We start from the raw sequence: 17,166 nt of genomic DNA, 5'->3' as shown, positions 1-17,166 counted from the left end.
CGCTATCTGTCTGTGTACCAGCTCAATCAGAAACACTCTGATATGCCGAATCTGTCCTATGCAATGGAATTAGGTCATCTCGGACTGCTCAGAGTAATTATATAACATCACAGAGCTTTGGTGTTGCAGTATCTGCTCAGAATTAGCCACACTGTAGGTACAGCGCCTGCATTGCCCAAAATATTTTGTTAGGGCTGCCCGACCAATCATTTGGATTATTACTTAACAAATTGTAATTTTTATGAGCATTTCTTTGGTGTTTTGTTCATGCATGTGGAAAACAATAGGCATTTTTCCCAAAAATATCCCCGTTCTTACTAAAATAGTACAGTATGTATATGGGGAACAGGATTTTTTATGTATATATATATATATATATGATGCATCAGATTAATTCATTGAATGAAAACAGGACAGAGAGTTCTAAAAGAAGGATGATGACTTGCTGCACTAACTCTTCATCTCTGTTTCTCACAGGGGGAATCTTTACTGAAGAGGACACACCGGGACAGATTCAAGGATGGATCTCGACATATCAAGCTAGGAATTTTGACATCTGGACTTATCAGATGGGCCAATCATATTCAACACTTCTTCCAATGCAGGATTTGGATCCGACCGACCAGTCAGACAATGGGAAACTGATCTGAGACAGGAGAGAGTTGGTGCAAAGTCTCCCACAAGCTGTATCTGGATTATTGATTGTTGCATTCATGTGGGATCAGGTTTACCACTGGGAGATGTCATGCAAACAATACTTCAAGTTGGATGAACATTTTAGAAAACTTGGGAAAAGGTTTTCCTCAGCAGTGACATCATGAACTCTGATCCGGATATCCAGTTGGCCTGTCTGGCCAGAGCAAGACAACATGCAGACGGACTTATTTTTTCCCAGAAACTCGTAGCTTACACTAAAATGGAGTGAGAATTTAGATTTTTTTGTCTTCCACCTTTGGCTTGTTGAAAAAAACCAACAGATCAAAACAAAGGTCATCCACCTCAGACTGAACCTGGAGCCTCTGAGGGGCACTTAAATGCACCTTTAGCATCTAACGGCAGGTTGGACGCCCAGTTTCAGCCCTCTGAAGACTGAGGTGTGGACAGAGTGTGAGCGAGGCGGTTGGCTGGCTGAGTCAGCTCCAATGGGGGCCGGTTGTGACCCGGTCTGACCCCGGTTTGACCTTGCAGTGACCTTTGACCTCTCCGGTCCTGGCTCTCCACCTGCTCTGCTGCCTGGGTTCCGGAACGCTCCGCCCTGGGGCCCAGAACGAGCCAATCAGGATGAAGAAGAGCCGCAGCGTGCTGTCTGTGACTGGAGAAGAGGTGAGAATATAAACAACTCGGGATATACTCGAGAAAATCAACTAACTCTGTCACTTGTTTCCATGTGAGTTGATATAAGGCAGAGCAGTGTGTCACACAGGACTGTGCTTGTGTGTGTGTGTGTGTGTGTGTGTGTGTGTGTGTGTGTGTTTCTTGAATGCTTACCATGACACACAAACCTCGTGACTTTCACACATCCAAGGCTCCCTTTGTTCTTGTTGTCAAGGTCTGTGGATGCACGCAGGAGTCAGAGTGGACAGTTTGTCCTCTCCAGCCTCCACTCACACAGTGTGAACCACTCAGTCAGTCATAGTCCTGTATGTAAATGAGCCTCAGCTAAATGAGCGCTCTATGTAAATGAGCTATTTCTTTTAAAGATAACGTCTTGCTGAAGGACATAATACCATGCATTATTCAAGTGCTCTTTTATTGATTATGCTGAGAGGCAGGTGTCCATATATTTGTGTATGTTTGTGTGTACTGTATGTGTGTGTGTGTGTGTGTGTGTGTGTGTGTGTGTGTGGATGTGAGCATCCTTCCACATCTGGGTCTGGACGACATCAAGCGCAGCATGGAAGCAACACGGCACTGTTGCCTAGCAACTGCTACCATTCCCCCAGTGTTTTGTTGCTACGGTACTGCAGTGCAGATCAGCCTCTAAGAGCTCAGTCTGTAGAGGCCTTATCCCAGACACACACACACAGTCACACATGCACACATGTAGCCGAACACACACACACTGTCACACACGCATGCAAACACACATAGATTGATAATTTACAGCCTGTGTTTTTATGTGGTTTCTTCACTCGTCAGAATTTGAATATAGAAAATCAACATGGTTTGGTAAATGTTCTGCATGGACCAAGTTCTTTCATTGTATTTACTTTGAATGTTTACACAGTACATATTTTTATTTACAAGGAAAACAATGAGTGTGTTTTTTTTAAACGTGTCTCTTTTGCCCAGTGTCTCTGGTTCCCTCACCTGCTCTCCCTCCTGTCTCACAGGGTAACAACACAGATATAACAGGTGCTGGGGAGAAGGCGGAGTCATCTCGCTACAGCCGGTCTTATACGTCTGGGGCTACGTTGGGGGCTGAGCTACGCAGAGGGAGGAGCAGAAGACTTTCATCTAGTCTCCAGGTATTGAAAGGAAGGAAGGGCGCATTAACCTACTCGGGGCCCTGGGGTAAAAACGAGCAATAGGCCCTATTAATCCCCCCACTCACATGAACATAACATAAAAGGACCATACCGTTTGATTTGGCATGTTTTTGCCCATTTTACGACAAATTATATTTACAAGCTAATCATTTTACAAACCACAACACTGTGTCTACAATGTTCGGTTTGTTTTTCTGGCTTTCATCAATTTGGGTACAATGTGAAGACTTGCTTGGGCATTACTCCGTCATTATGAGGTATTAAATTGTAGACTTTTTAAATCCATCTGTGCTTGAAAAGCATCACTAATGCACACTTGATGTTCACGATGATATATTAAAGCTGCAATAATCAATATTTTTATATTAACAATAGATAAATGATGGCTGTGTGTAAGGTGAAAGGGAAACAGAATTATCTCTCATCCCCTTAGCTCATTGTTTTTGTTTTACAGCCTGCAGCTGTTTGCTCTTTAGAGGCAGCATGCAGCTGTTGTAAGGGAAATACTATAGATACTATGATATACTATAGTAATGCCCTGATACTTCCATTGTTAACTGGCTGCCCAGTGACAAAACAGCAGACAAAGTTAGCAGCTATCCGGAAAACACAGTGGAGCATTGAGCACCTAAAGGGTCATTTCTTTTTTTTTAGGAGTTGGTGAGCAGCAAAACACAGCTAAATGAGTAAATATTGGATTTCACCAGGTGGACACAACACAACTCCAATTGAATGACAATGTTCCTTTGTGTCTGCCAGATGTATAAATGGCTAACTATTTGCTAATAAGTTTTCCACATCTACTTAAAGGGGATATTATATCAGTGATTTAACTGTGTTTACAGCTTGTTTCTGCTGCACCCAAATAACCAAATAAAATCGTGATAATTAATGGACTTGAATTTCCTACTGCGCTTAAATCAACAGAAACCCCATGCATGTGTGAAATGACAGGAAAAATATATACAAATAAATCAAATATTTCACTGCATACATTTAAAATGTTCAGCAAAATTGTTTTATTTACAGAAAGTTTTATTTAAAAGTTCTATTGAAACGTCAGAAATTTGCGATTAATCAAGTTATGTCAGACCAGCTGACAGTGAATCTGGGTTTTCTGGGGCCCCTGTGTGTCTGGGACCTTGAGGCAGTTCCTTGTTTTCCCAGCCTTTAACATATCACAGACTGAGTGAACAAATTGTGCTTTACTCCTGCAAAGCAACTGGTGACTCGTATCATCTACAAACCCTTCCTTCTAACTCCTCAGGTACCCTGCTGGCTCCGCCCTCGAGACCGCACTCGTTCACCTGAGGTCCTGAGCAACGTATCGCGTCCAACAACTCTTCCCCTCCGCATCCCGCCACGCATCTCCATCACACAAGCAGACTCTGACAGGTACACACACAAATTTTTCCACTTTGCTGGAAGCTTGCAGGATGTTTTAATTTCTGTCCTCTCTGACCATCAAACCTTTTCTCCTTCCCTCGTGCTGAAGTTATGAAGCAGAAAATGGCGTATCACCAGGTCACACTCCGCTGGGTTCGCAGAGTCCAAGCCTCACCCTACACACCTCCTTTCTCCAGAGCCAGAGAAGAGAGTCCTTCCTCTACCGTTCAGACTCCGACTACGACATGTCGCCCAAGACGGTCTCACGTAACTCCTCCCTTGCCAGTGAAGGGTGAGACTCATGAAGAAAGACAAAGAGAATGAGTGAGAGGGGGAGAGAGCATGTATGTGAAATGTTTTCAGGGGAAATATTGCTTTCTCTCATTCTTGTAACTCCGTCTCTCTCAGGCACACAGGAGAGGACTTCATTGTCACACCTTTTGCCCAAGTGAGTCTCACATAATAGATGTTAATCTCCTGTAAATTATTAATCATTATACTATACATTATGTTAAATGTTTCATAATGCCTCCAGTCCCAGGAATAGTTTCTCAGCAATTTTACATCATTTTGACAAATGTTTGCATTTGTCATTGGAAGCTTCAACACTTCATCCCAGTCTTAAACCTCCCATTAGGACATGGACATTAGGACATTAGGATATATCTCTCTTATATTATTCTATATATCTTGTGGTATGTGTATTTATTTAGGTACTGGCGAGTCTGCGATCGGTACGGAGCAACTTTACCATTCTTGCCAACGTCTCCACACCGCCAATCAAGTCAGTACCTACTCATTCTCCTGAAGTGTTCCTCCTATGCACATTGTGATAGTATGTTGTCATGTGTGTAACCGGAGGTAATTCGCACTTTACAAACAAAGTAAAACAATGTCCTTTACTACTGTGTATAAGACCTTACAATACTGCTACTTGTCACTTTAAGGATGCATCTCATCTCATCTCAGAGACACATTTTGTGACCACAGTAACATTGTGAGGTAGCTTGTAAAATCTGGTACAATAGGCGTATATTACTTGAGCACGGGTTGTCAAAGCCATCCAACCCAAAACTATCACAGGGACAGATCCCTTACGCAACAGGTGCAGAACAGTAACAGGATCCCTCATTCATACTTTCCAGACTTGTCCAAATCTTGATAATTATTGGACATCGATATTTAATACATTTACTGTGGTTCTTGGAGTCAGATTTACCCCCTCACCACTGATTGCAATTTTTCAGAGTAGTTCCAGAGAACATACCTCTTCCGAGACACTATTCAAATTCTATTGCCTCTGCCTTCTTAACTGCTAGACGCCTTATACCTACTAAGAGGAAGCAGGAGGCGTTTCCCACACATGCCCAGTGGGCTGGTGATCTTATGAGTTTTCTACACTTGGAGAAAATAGAGTGTACACTGGGTGGCTCTACAGGTAATTTTACAGGACATGGCAACCATTTCTGACATATGTGAAAACGCTAAAACTGTCTGATGTTTCATAAGTGATTCTTAGTTAGAGCAAATTACAACGTAGATTGGCTACAGACACCTGTGACTGATGTATAAATCTATGTGTATGAATGCGTATGAATGCGTGAAATGTGTATCTGCCCATATATACATGTGTGTGACTGTTTGTGAACATGGCAGCTGGGTCATGAGATTATCTGTCTCATGTACTAAGAATATGGCAACAGTTTCAGCAAATATGACAAAAAGTTATTTTCATAAAAGCAGCCAACTGTAGCTTTAAGGGAAAATGTATGCAGCAGCTCGCCACCCAGATCAACAGACACTGACAGTAGAAAGGAAGAGAATAGAAAACACTGTTCTGTGGCAATAATCTTAAAAACTACACTTGGGATTGGTAATAAATAACTATAAATATCTTTAAAAAACAAACAATATAAAAAGATGGACAAGGTGAGGAGGCTGTTGCTAACTTGTTGTGGCTGACTGCAGTATCTGGTAGATCAAACTAACCATTGTGTCCTCAGGAGGTCTCCTCTGGGTGGTGTGTGCGTCAGTCCCAGGGCGTCACTATCAGAACAGCAATACCAGCAGCTCGCCCTGGACACACTGGAGGAGCTGGACTGGTGCTTGGACCAGCTGGAGACCATTCAGACACACCGCTCTGTCAGTGAAATGGCCTCCAACAAGGTATGTGAACATCACTGGACCAACTAATCAAACCAACTCATCAGCAGACTAATTAATATATCACTATCAGCATACAGTGTGTTGCAAATAGAATTTTTTTGCATGCCACATTTTTATGTATTTTTAGCACGTAGCATGTAAGTTTAAAATATTTTGCTGCATATTTATAGTTTATGTCTCTGACCATGTATTGTCATCTTATGTTTTTTGTTACTGTCATTTACAATAGTAAATTCTATTGTTCAACTACAAACAAACTCTGAGGTATCGTTTTTCTGTGCTTTATATTGGTGTAGGTCTGTATGCTGAACTGTACTGTAGCCAACAACTAATGCATGCATGTTGAACAGGGACATACAAAACCTTTGATGCTATGTCACAGTCATGTTACTGCAATCTTAAACCTTGGGACTTACTTACATCCACCAAATGCATTCATTCAATTCATAGAGCACTGTTTTGAATATTACCATTTAGCTATCTTTAAACCTGCAGACTTTTGTCTCCCCCTCTGGCAGTGTGACTAATTACATAAACACTGTCAACTCGTACTTATGACATTTGCTTGGAGGTCTTGACTTAAGTTTTTCCTATGAACGTTGAGTTTCTTTTTTATTTGGAGCACTGCAGGAACTGTTCTTGGACACGTTTTCTCATAGCATCCCATAGTTTCCTCTATACTCCAAGCAGCTGCTCTGTTGCTATAGTCTCTCCCTGCTTCTGGTCCCCTTTAGCTCTGGCTCGGTGATGTAAAATGCGTCACTTCTGATGTGCCAGTGCAGTAAACTCACCACACACCAAAATGCCAGTATAATTCAAAACAAAGAGAGCTTTCCCAGGCGGTGTTAGGCTTAAACAGCCTTGTATCAACTCGTTTGGCGAGGGCTTGAATGTAACAGATGTTTATTTATATGTAAAAGTCCCGCACTCCACTTTAAAATTTAGAGAACCAGCACCTCATTGACTCGTTTCTCTGCTTTGCTCCCATTCTGCCACAGTTTAAGAGGATGCTGAACAGAGAGCTGTCCCACCTGTCAGAGATGAGTCGCTCCGGTAACCAGGTGTCTGAATACATCTCCAGCACCTTCATGGGTGAGTGGGAGCCGAGTCTGACTCCTGTCCACATCACATTTATAACCTTTGCCAAATAAAACCAGCAAATCCACCTCTGTGTGTTTGTGTTTGTCCATCAATCTGTAGACAAGCAGAACGAGGTGGAAATCCCATCTCCTACCCTGAAAGACAAACCTATGAGTCACATCAGCGGAGTGAGGAAACTGTCTCACAGCTCCAGCCTCTCCAGCACTTCCATGCCTCGCTTCGGTGTCAACACGGACCACGAGGATGAGCTTGCCAAGGTCTTGTTGTCTGTCTTTTCTTTCCTCTGACTCACTCCAAAACAAGTTGCACAAATCAATTCTGTTCAGACTTGGACTGTGAACAATGAGAATATTTTATTATCTTGTGCACACAAGAAAATAAAATATCAGCTTTCAGGATTTTCACATATTACAATCTTTTCTTGTACATAGTTTTATATAAATATTGGTTTATTTTTCCCTTCCAATAGTATGGAGATAGTACAGTATGTGTTTGTGCCCTGCACTTTCCTTCAGTTAGTGATTGTCTTTCCTGCTGAGTGACCATCTTTCTATTGAACACCAGGCCACTTCTGGGTTGATGGTCTCATAGTATTGAAAGATTGGTCCATGTCTACATCACATGAAGATGAAAGAAAGATTTGAAAGAGTTTTTTTTTGTGCTTGACGCCTCGTTGTCTACTTCCATACAGTCTGTAGCACCAAATGTTTGGAGAGGCCAAAGCAGGATGGAAACTGTCTCTGGTCCTGCATCTTCATTTAGCAGTACATAAATCAGATTTAACAATGCTACGTACAAGAGAGTCAACAGCCATGGCCCCAGTTTTGCAAAGCTGTTTTCACTTTTGAGTTCTCTGACAGTTGTTATTTTCTTGATTAATTGATTAGTCGTTTGGTTTATTAAATGTCAGAAAATATTAAAAAATACCTGTAACAAAATAAATCAAGAAGCTGGAACCAGTGATCTTTTATTCTTATTCTCTGTCAATAGTTGACTAATCATTTCAGCTCTGAAGTAATTACTGGCTAGCTGGTTTATTTATAGATGGATGTCACTGGTTGATGTTGCACAGTTCAATCTGTAATTTTGTGTAAATTAAATTCAGTAAGCAATCCATGGTGGTGGTAATTTAAGTTAAGTTTATTGTCTAGCCCTATGTTAGATCCTACTGCACATGTAAATGGTGTCATGACACCCCCTGAGCACCCTGATGGCTTAAAAAAAATCACATCATGTTTGTCTGTGTGTGTTTGAACAGGAGCTGGAGGATCTGGATAAGTGGAGTTTTAACATATTCAGAGTAGCAGAATTCTCCAACAACAGACCTCTCAGCTGCATCATGTACGCCATCTTCCAGGTAAACAACAGAAGTGTGAACGTGCGCTTTATGGGGGGTGAAGTGTTTTGCTGGTGTGTGAAGTTGTAGCTCCTGTCCTTCCTCCTCAGGAGCGGGAGCTGTTGAAGACGTTTCGTATCCCAGTCGACACCTTTGTCACTTATGTGATGACCCTGGAGGACCATTACCATGGAAACGTAGCGTACCACAACAGCCTCCATGCTGCAGATGTCACCCAGTCCACACATGTCCTCCTGTCCACACCTGCTCTTGATGTATGTTGACACTCACACACTGACACACACACACACACACACACACACACACACACACACACACACACATACTGGTTGGTTTGTTTTTGGAAGCGGACAGATTTGGCTTCCCTTCCTGCTCGGGTCAGTCATGGAGACATTCTCATAGCACAATTAAAGGCAGCAGCACAATACACATTTATAAACAAACCTAAAAAGAGGAAAACTTACCATAGCCTCACAAATGGCACAACAATAAATGTTTAAAGATAACATGACAACCTTTATTTGTTAATTTAAACAACATATATAAATGCTCAGACCCTTTATGTCTGTTTACAAAGTGTAATATTGTAATTCACCACAACATTTTTACTATGTCATAATCATAATAAATAAAAATAAAAACTACTGCAAAAGAAAAAAAACATAAACATATAATACAAAAATGTATAATAAAAATACTGTAAAAAGATGTGCAGTATATCTGTTTTAAAATGAAAGAACTGAGCAGTTTAGTGCAGGAATGTGCAAAGTACCAACCACTGACTGTGAGACAGGTTAAAGCACACAGAATGTGTGCAATGCACAGAGATGATAACAATCCAAAAGATTAATATAACACATTATATGTGTTATATTATAATATCCATAACAACACATTATTGTATATTGTCAAAACTCAACTCCTTTACCTGAGGTTGAGGTCATTCATTTGTGACACTGTAATGACAGCATTTGACTTTGTGAAAAATAATTATATCAAACTGTACATTACGTTATGTTACTGTATGTCCCCTCAGCCAATGTCAGGTTGTAGTGACAGAGAGAGTTTTAGTGCAGGGTGGACTCCAAGGTCAAAGTGTAATAATTAACTGACTGACATTCAGTGACTCCGTTCATAAACACAGAACTTTTAGTTCATGCACAAACCTTCAATTCAACCTTTTTCCTAAGCCTTTTTTTAAGGCTCAACATTTTCAGAGATTTTTTTTCTCCAAAGAATGAGATGAGTTTAAACAGATTTTCACCTGGATTCAGTGTCACCATGGACCCAAAAGGTGTTGGATTGCAGTGAAAAGGAAAAGCTGACCGCCATAATTTCAATCCTAATATGAGCTGCTGATTCTGTATGAAAGTCCTTCTAAGAAAGCAAAAACATGTTTCAACTACAGAGTGATTGTATTGGAAATTATGTTTTTAAAATAATGTTTTTACCCATACATATTCTTAACATTCTAAATAAACAGACAAATACACAGATTTTCTTTGGATAAAAACTTAAAATAATAGATGGAAACATCTCCATCTCTGCCCTTCTTGTCCCTTTCAGGCCGTCTTCACTGACCTGGAGATCCTCGCTGCTCTGTTCGCTGCAGCTATCCACGATGTCGACCATCCTGGAGTTTCCAATCAGTTCCTCATCAACACCAGTAAGTGCACAGACACACCCACACACACACACAGACAAATATGTCTAATAAAAGTCTAGATATTTGCACAAACTCTGTCCACACCACCTCCTCCTCCTCCTCCTCCTCCACCCCTCTCCACTGTGCTCAGACTCAGAGCTGGCCCTCATGTATAATGATGAGTCAGTTTTGGAGAACCACCACCTCGCTGTGGGCTTCAAGCTTCTGCACCAGGAAAACTGTGACATCTTCCAGAACCTCACCAAGCGACAGCGCCAGAGCCTTCGCAAGCTTGTCATCGATATGGTCAGGACACTTTCTACCACATCTCACACTGTACTAGTTAAATTATAGAAAAATAACTTCTTCCGTTTTGGTTACTTAGGTTTGGCTGCTCTTCTCTTTCAGCTGCCAATTCTGAGAATCTCATTTATCATTTGATAGTTTCAGAATTGTCTTATTTATTTGCTATTTATGGTTTGAGACAGCGCTCATGTTGTATTTAAGGTGCCACTTTATGTTGTGATGTGAGGTTTTCTAGAATTCTTGTTTTTGATTGTTACTGGTAGTTTTTTTATTTTAGATGGTACAGGTTCAATTTGTTTAGCTCTGATCTTGTTTATAATAATATATTATTTTTCATCTTTTTATGCTGTTTGTCTGTAACTTTTTAATCTCAGTTAGGTAAATTTAAGTTGAAGCCAAAATCCAATTTATTAATTTAATTTAATCTGGTTAGCAGCTTCTTAATTAAATGCCTTTTGGATTCTCAGTCCATTTAAGAACTGGATTTCCTCCAAAACTGCAATATAAAAAATACTATTTCATGTTTTAAGGCCCAGACACACCAAACTGACATCAAAGAACTAGTGGCAACGAAGGTGGTGTTGCGTTGCTTCATGTTTCTTATGTCTCGTGAAAAAGGTGCATCTGAACACAGCGCAAAGACTACAGCCAATAGTCAACAAGCACATACGTTATGCACTTGTCCATCCATCCATCCATCCATTTTCATCCGCTTATCTGGGGCCGGTCACGGGGGCAGCAGGTCAAGCAAAGCGCTCCAGACATCCCTCTCCCCGCATTCCAGCTCGTCCTGGGGGACCCTGATGAGATGTATAATCCCTCCAGTTTGTTCTGGGTCTGCCCCGGGGCCTCCTACCAGTGGGACATGCTCGAAACACGTCCAGCAGGAGGCGCCCAGGAGGCATCCTGATCAGATGCCCGAATCACCTCAACTGACCTGTTTGGATGCGAAGGAGCAGCGGCTCTACTCTGAGCTCCCTCCGGATGTCCGAGCTCCTTACACTATCTCTGGCTGAGCCCAGCCACCCCACGGAGGAAACTCATTCTGGCCGCTTGTATCCGCAACCTCATTATTTCAGTCACTACCCAGAGCTCATGACCATAGGTGAGGGTTGGGACGTAGATGGACCAGTAAATCGAAAGCTTCACCTTCCGGCTCAGCTCCCTCTTCACTATTAAGGTGCCTTGGTGTTTCAGTACCCTTAACGTCCAGTGTGTAGAATGTAGGGGGCTGTTTTGGCAAAAATGGAATATAATATTCATTTTCATAGTCACTTGAAAGCTAAGAACTGCTGTGATGTTACGGAGCAGGGTCTCTTCCACAGAGTCTGCCAAGTTGTTCTACAGTAGCCCAGAACAGACAACCAAACACTGGCTCTAGATAGCGCCGTTCACATTTTCGCATCAGCCACAGTAGTTCTTCTACACACTTTGCACACAGGAGAAGTTTTAATTGTTTGCAATCTGTAACCTCACCACTAGATGTCACTAAACACTAAACATGAGACTTTTAAAAATTGCTCCTTGTCTGGTAGTTCCTCTTTTAAACTAACATCCTAGATCCAGTCTTACACTCATCACATCACTTACAGCCTGTTTTTCCACACTATCTTTGGTTTTGGTCTGGTTTTATTTGACAGAGGACAGAGGTGAGGTTGAATCGTTGTGTTTCTCTTCACTTTTGTCTTCCTGTCTCTGTCTGCAGGTGTTGGCAACGGACATGTCCAAACACATGACCCTACTGGCTGACCTGAAGACAATGGTGGAGACCAAGAAGGTAACCAGCTCTGGTGTGCTGTTGCTGGACCACTACACAGAAAGGATACAGGTAACTCATCTACTCACACAGACCGTGGCCACTAGTGAAAGAATGGCTTGTGTAAAATCTGCACACATCTATTGTACTGTGTGAATATATTTATACTGTATGATGTACGGTGTTTAGGTGCTGAGGAACATGGTGCACTGCGCAGACCTGAGCAACCCCACCAAGCCGCTGCCGTTATACAGACAGTGGACAGAGAGGATCATGGAGGAGTTCTTCCGACAGGGTGACAAGGAGCGAGAGAGAGGGATGGAGATCAGTGCCATGTGTGACAAACACACTGCGTCAGTGGAGAAGAGTCAGGTAACGCTCCATCTCTCTCATCACTGTAAATTAATCATATTTCACATATGAATATATAAAAAGTGTTCTTAATCATTTGTTTAAGCTTAACTAGTCATAAAACAAAATATTGGACAAATAAATATTTGACTTATTGTTGGCGCCACAATATAAGTTAAAGGATCACCAAATCATTACAGTTCATTCTCAGAGGGACATGAATATCTGTACTAAATTTCATGGCCGTAAATCCACTAGTTATTGAGAAATTTCAGTCTGGACCAAAGAGGTTGGCTGACTGACAAAGTGCCAAACCATCCATAGAGCCACGCTGCTATCATGGCTAAAAGTCCATGTTTCTACTTTGTGTTGCATTGTGGCAGGAAGAGACAAACTTGGGTTCTTTTGATAAATCTGGCAGCGTAATGAAGCCTGGAATAACTTAAGATAAACACAGATAGTCATTAAATCTTTTGTTATGATATTTTGGATGTGTGTATGATATCCAGCTGGCAGTGGCTTCAGTCATATGCCTCTTTTTGATGTCCATGATGTTTAACAGTGACATTTTCTGGTTGTATTTCTCTTTTCTTTGAAGGAATAGTTTGTTCTGGAAAAGATGCTTTTTTGCTTTCTTGCCAAAAATCAGAAGATTGATACCACTCTCATGTCAATGAGAAGCGCATCAACCTTCTCATCTAACTCTCAGCAAGACAGTGAATTAGTGTATTTTCCAAAACTATCATCATGGCCTCAGGTCTGGCTCTGTTTCTTTTCCAGGTGGGTTTCATCGACTACATCGTCCACCCGCTGTGGGAGACGTGGGCTGACCTTGTGCATCCAGACGCCCAGGAGCTGTTGGACACGCTGGAGGAGAACAGGGAGTGGTACCTGAACACCATGCCCCAGTCTCCCTCACCTCCCCCGGACAGACACCTGCAGCACGACCGCTTCCAGTTCGAACTCACCCTGGAGGACCTGGAGCACAACAACCACAACCACATACACCTGAGGAACAACGGCGGGAAAGATATCCACGACGACGACGATGACGATGACGACGACGATGCACACCGAACGCAGGACGAAGGAGAGACTGTGAAAGAAGATGAGGAGAATCACAACAGCGAACACAATGGAGTCCAAGGTGAGGAGGAGGAGGAGGAGGAGGAGGAGGAGGAAGGGACTGGAGGAAAAGAGGTAGAAGAAGAAGAGGAGGTGAAGGAGAACACAGAGGAGGAGGAGGAACATGGAGAGGATCAGGCAGAAGAAGACGACGGAGGAGGGCAGACAGATGCAGCGGAGGACGAGGAGACTAAAGAAGAGGAGGGAGAGACTCAAGAAGAAGAAGGAGAACAGAAAGAGGAAGAGGAGGATGGTGCAGAAAATGAGGAGGTGAAGACGGAGGAAGGAGAAGGCGAGGAAAATTTGGAAAAGGAAGAGACAGAAGGGGAATTAGAAGGAGAAGGAGGAGGTGAGGGGGAAGAGGAAGTGGAAAATGAAGAGGCAGAAGTAGAGGAAAAAGAGGAGGAAGAGAAAGAAGAAGAGGAGGCAGGAGAGGTGGAAGAAAATGTAGTGGAAGAGGAGGGCGAGACAGAGGAGGCAGAAACAGAGGACAAAGCTGAAGAGGAGGTTGAAGAAACAGAAGATGTCAATGGGGAAGAGGAGAATGGAGAGTTGGCAGAAGCAGAGGCAGAGGAGGAGGTGCCAGTTGAGGATGAAGCTGGAGAAGAAGAGGTAGAGGAAGAAGAGGACAGTTAGTTGGGTGTAAAAACATAAACAGGGTCAGCGAGGAAAAGTCTCAGAGAGATACAGAAGTACGTAAATGGAGCCGGAGAGGCTTCAGCAGTTAGCAGTAAGACTGTCATGGAGGAGGATGAAGAGCCGAAGATGCACTTCTCTCCAGGGTTAACATGCTCTGACTCAACTACAGACGTCTCAAACTCCACAGCTCGCAGACGGACAGCAATGGATACAAATACAAAACCTCTGCCGAAGCATACGCCTTCCCGAACAGCCAGATTGTTGCAGCGTCCTGATCAACTGGTAGTGATAGAACGACTTCACGTCTTCATCACTGAGTATCTGTACATCCATCACTGCCGTAGGGAATAAAACGGGGGATAAGAAAAGGGGTGAACCTGTTTTATCAACCTTTTGTAGCTCCTGAAAATCTTAAAAAAACAAAAACTGAAATGCGTACATGCAAATAAGTGCGTGCCTGTTCTCCCGATCTCATGGACTACTACTCATCATCTCTGTCTCGTTTATGAGGACGATACACACACACACACACACACACACTGACCAACAACTGTTAAAAGAATGTCAACTTCCTCTGTTTGTCAGAAAAGAGAAAAAAAATAAGTCTGGAAAGTGTCTGTTGTCTTATATTTACTACAAAAACTTCCCGCTTGTGAACAGGATGCTGAGAACACCTTCGGGCTCTGGAACAGTTTAACCTCCTCACATGCTAACCTTAAAGCAACGATGCTGGATTCCTGAATAGTATCTGGACCGTTTTGTCAAAGGTGGAAACATCTGCAGTCCAGCTCAAGGGGCTGACCTGTTGTACGTGTCGATGTCAGTTCATGTTAACAAAAAAACAAAACAAAACAAAAAAAACCACCCAATATTCATCCCATCATGACAGTTTCACCACTCCCAGACTGTGAGTTTGAATCCCGGGTGAATCGTGCCAAACTGATACACGACCAGCACTGAGCAATTCAGCCTTCCTCCAAACAAGGTGGCTGACTCGACCGTGAAGCAATGAACTGTGGGACCAGGGTAACGGGTGTGATGGTCTTCCACAAATCCCTTTTTTTCTTTCTTTGTTTTTTGTAAAAATGGTATTTGGCACTTTATCTAACACCCCTGTTACATATATGTACATAATAAACATGTATTTTAATCTGCTGATGTCATATAATAAATATGATCAATGAAGTTGATGGATCGGTGTTGTGAGTTGCAGGTCTCTCACGTCTTTCTCTCCTGAGTAACACTTGACAGGATTCATCCACCAAGAGAGGTAATACTTTTGTTAAAACTCCATTTTATGGGTCTGTCATTTTCTAATCATTTTCTACATGTTTTGATATTTATAATAATATTTGTAATATAATAATAATAATAATAATAATAATAATAATAATAATAGTACTAATAATTAGTTGATTCATCAAACGACAGAAAATTAATTGGCAACAACTTTGATAACCAGAGCAGAACTGTCAGTTTGGATGTTGTATAGACTCAGTCAGGGATGGATTTATTAAAAATATTGATAAATTAATCGATACTTAAAATAGTCATCAGTTACAGCACTACTGGAGAAAGACATGTAATTTCATACCCAGTCTAGGGACCAGAGATTGGACATGCAGATATGTGAAATATGTCTACAGGTGAGTGTACAGTAGTATAAAGTATCAATATTGGAGCACTTAATTCAAGAAAACTCCTATTTTTCTTTGGTTAGTACCAAAATACGTAGCATCTCAAGGAAATTTCCAAAACTTGATTAGTAAATTACAAACCAATAAAAAAAAAAAACTAGACCTGATAATCAAGTAATTGTTAAAGTAGTTTTCTTAAATGATAGAAAAAATTCTTAGGTTCCAGCTATTAATTTTAAATTATATTTTTGGCTTCCGTGATATAAAACTCAATATGTTTGAGGGCCCTCCACCAATGACAGTGAGTTTTTAACCTTGTTAAAGGGAAACTTTGCCAACTTCCCAGCTCTGTGTCAGCGCAGAGCAGGCAGTGTGTGCAGATAAATGGTGTTAAGGTGCTCCTTGTACCACCTCCCAGATCTCCCCGCTTATCCATCAGCCAAAATCCACTGGATTATGTGGAACACGCCATGTCATCTGGCTGACATGCCTCATTTTTGCTCACAGCACAGGCCTGGCACTGTGGGCACGTGGGGAAGACAAACCCCATTCATCTGCACACAATGCACACACTGCAGTGACACAGAGCTGGTTGAAAATCAGCAAAGTATCACTTTAACATGTCCATATGGTGTTTTTTTTGTTGGTTTTTTTTTTTAATATGCATCATGAGTAAAGTAAGCAGTCAACGCCATGGCTGAGGAATTTCGCCTTGGAAGTGCAGGGTACCATTAAAAGTCTCAAAATCACGGATTCAGACAGTCAGGGTTTTACGTGTCACATACGGTGAAACCAGAGGAGAGGCCAGAAGAAGAAGAAGCTAACTTTCACTTTCACTTCACCTTGTCAGAGCAGGCGATCAGCAACAAGGTTTATCTAACATATTAACACATCATTAGCTGTTGGACTATGTAGTCAGGCCAAGTTCATGTGAATATTTGCTAAACAAGCAATTTAAATAACTCATGTTGGCTTTAGGAAAGTTTTGATGGACACTTAACTACATATATATATATATATATATATATATATATATATATATATATAATGTAAATATCTCAGGAATTTTGGTTGTGTCTGAAGAGTTTCTCTCTTTTATTCAACACTTAAACAACATGTCAGACTGTAACAGTGTCACCTCAGATGGAACTGTAATAATATAATGATCTACAGTCAGATTTCAGGGTGATCATACTGACATAAAGACC

General features: G+C 41.7%; 1 protein-coding gene across 2 annotated transcripts; it reads left to right on the top strand.

Annotated features, from left to right (window-relative positions):
- Positions 1 to 781: 781 nt before the first annotated feature.
- LOC126390718 (cAMP-specific 3',5'-cyclic phosphodiesterase 4C-like) lies at positions 782 to 15,489 on the top strand. Of its 2 annotated transcripts, XM_050045141.1 has the most exons (16): positions 782 to 1,323; positions 2,334 to 2,468; positions 3,757 to 3,884; positions 3,985 to 4,167; positions 4,284 to 4,323; positions 4,589 to 4,659; positions 5,879 to 6,041; positions 7,040 to 7,133; positions 7,242 to 7,399; positions 8,401 to 8,499; positions 8,589 to 8,753; positions 10,066 to 10,165; positions 10,296 to 10,450; positions 12,156 to 12,278; positions 12,396 to 12,578; positions 13,338 to 15,489. In XM_050045141.1, exons 1-16 carry the CDS (start codon positions 1,282 to 1,284, stop codon positions 14,316 to 14,318), a joined length of 2,820 nt encoding a protein of 939 aa, XP_049901098.1. In that variant the 5' UTR covers positions 782 to 1,281; the 3' UTR covers positions 14,319 to 15,489. The 2 variants fall into 2 exon arrangements, with proteins under 2 accessions (XP_049901098.1, XP_049901099.1); XM_050045142.1 differs by lacking the exons at positions 2,334 to 2,468; positions 3,757 to 3,884 and adding an exon at positions 3,300 to 3,313 and having other exon boundaries at positions 1,282 to 1,323.
- The last annotated feature ends 1,677 nt before the right edge of the window (positions 15,490 to 17,166 follow it).

This window comes from Epinephelus moara, chromosome 5 (assembly GCF_006386435.1).
Source record: "Epinephelus moara isolate mb chromosome 5, YSFRI_EMoa_1.0, whole genome shotgun sequence".
NCBI lineage: Eukaryota > Metazoa > Chordata > Actinopteri > Perciformes > Serranidae > Epinephelus > Epinephelus moara.
The sequence above is the reverse complement of the archived record's forward strand: the minus strand, read 5'-3'. Positions and strand labels throughout refer to the sequence as shown.

What these genes read in the sequence shown, in the direction of transcription:
- LOC126390718 (XM_050045141.1), top strand. Translation starts at nt 1,282, where the DNA reads ATGAAGAAGAGCCGCAGCGTGCTGTCTGTGACTGGAGAAGAG. An exon ending in ACGAGGATGAGCTTGCCAAG is followed by an intron (nt 7,400 to 8,400) that starts GTCTTGTTGTCT and finishes GTGTTTGAACAG; the next exon opens with GAGCTGGAGGATCTGGATAA. An exon ending in CGTCAGTGGAGAAGAGTCAG is followed by an intron (nt 12,579 to 13,337) that starts GTAACGCTCCAT and finishes TTTCTTTTCCAG; the next exon opens with GTGGGTTTCATCGACTACAT.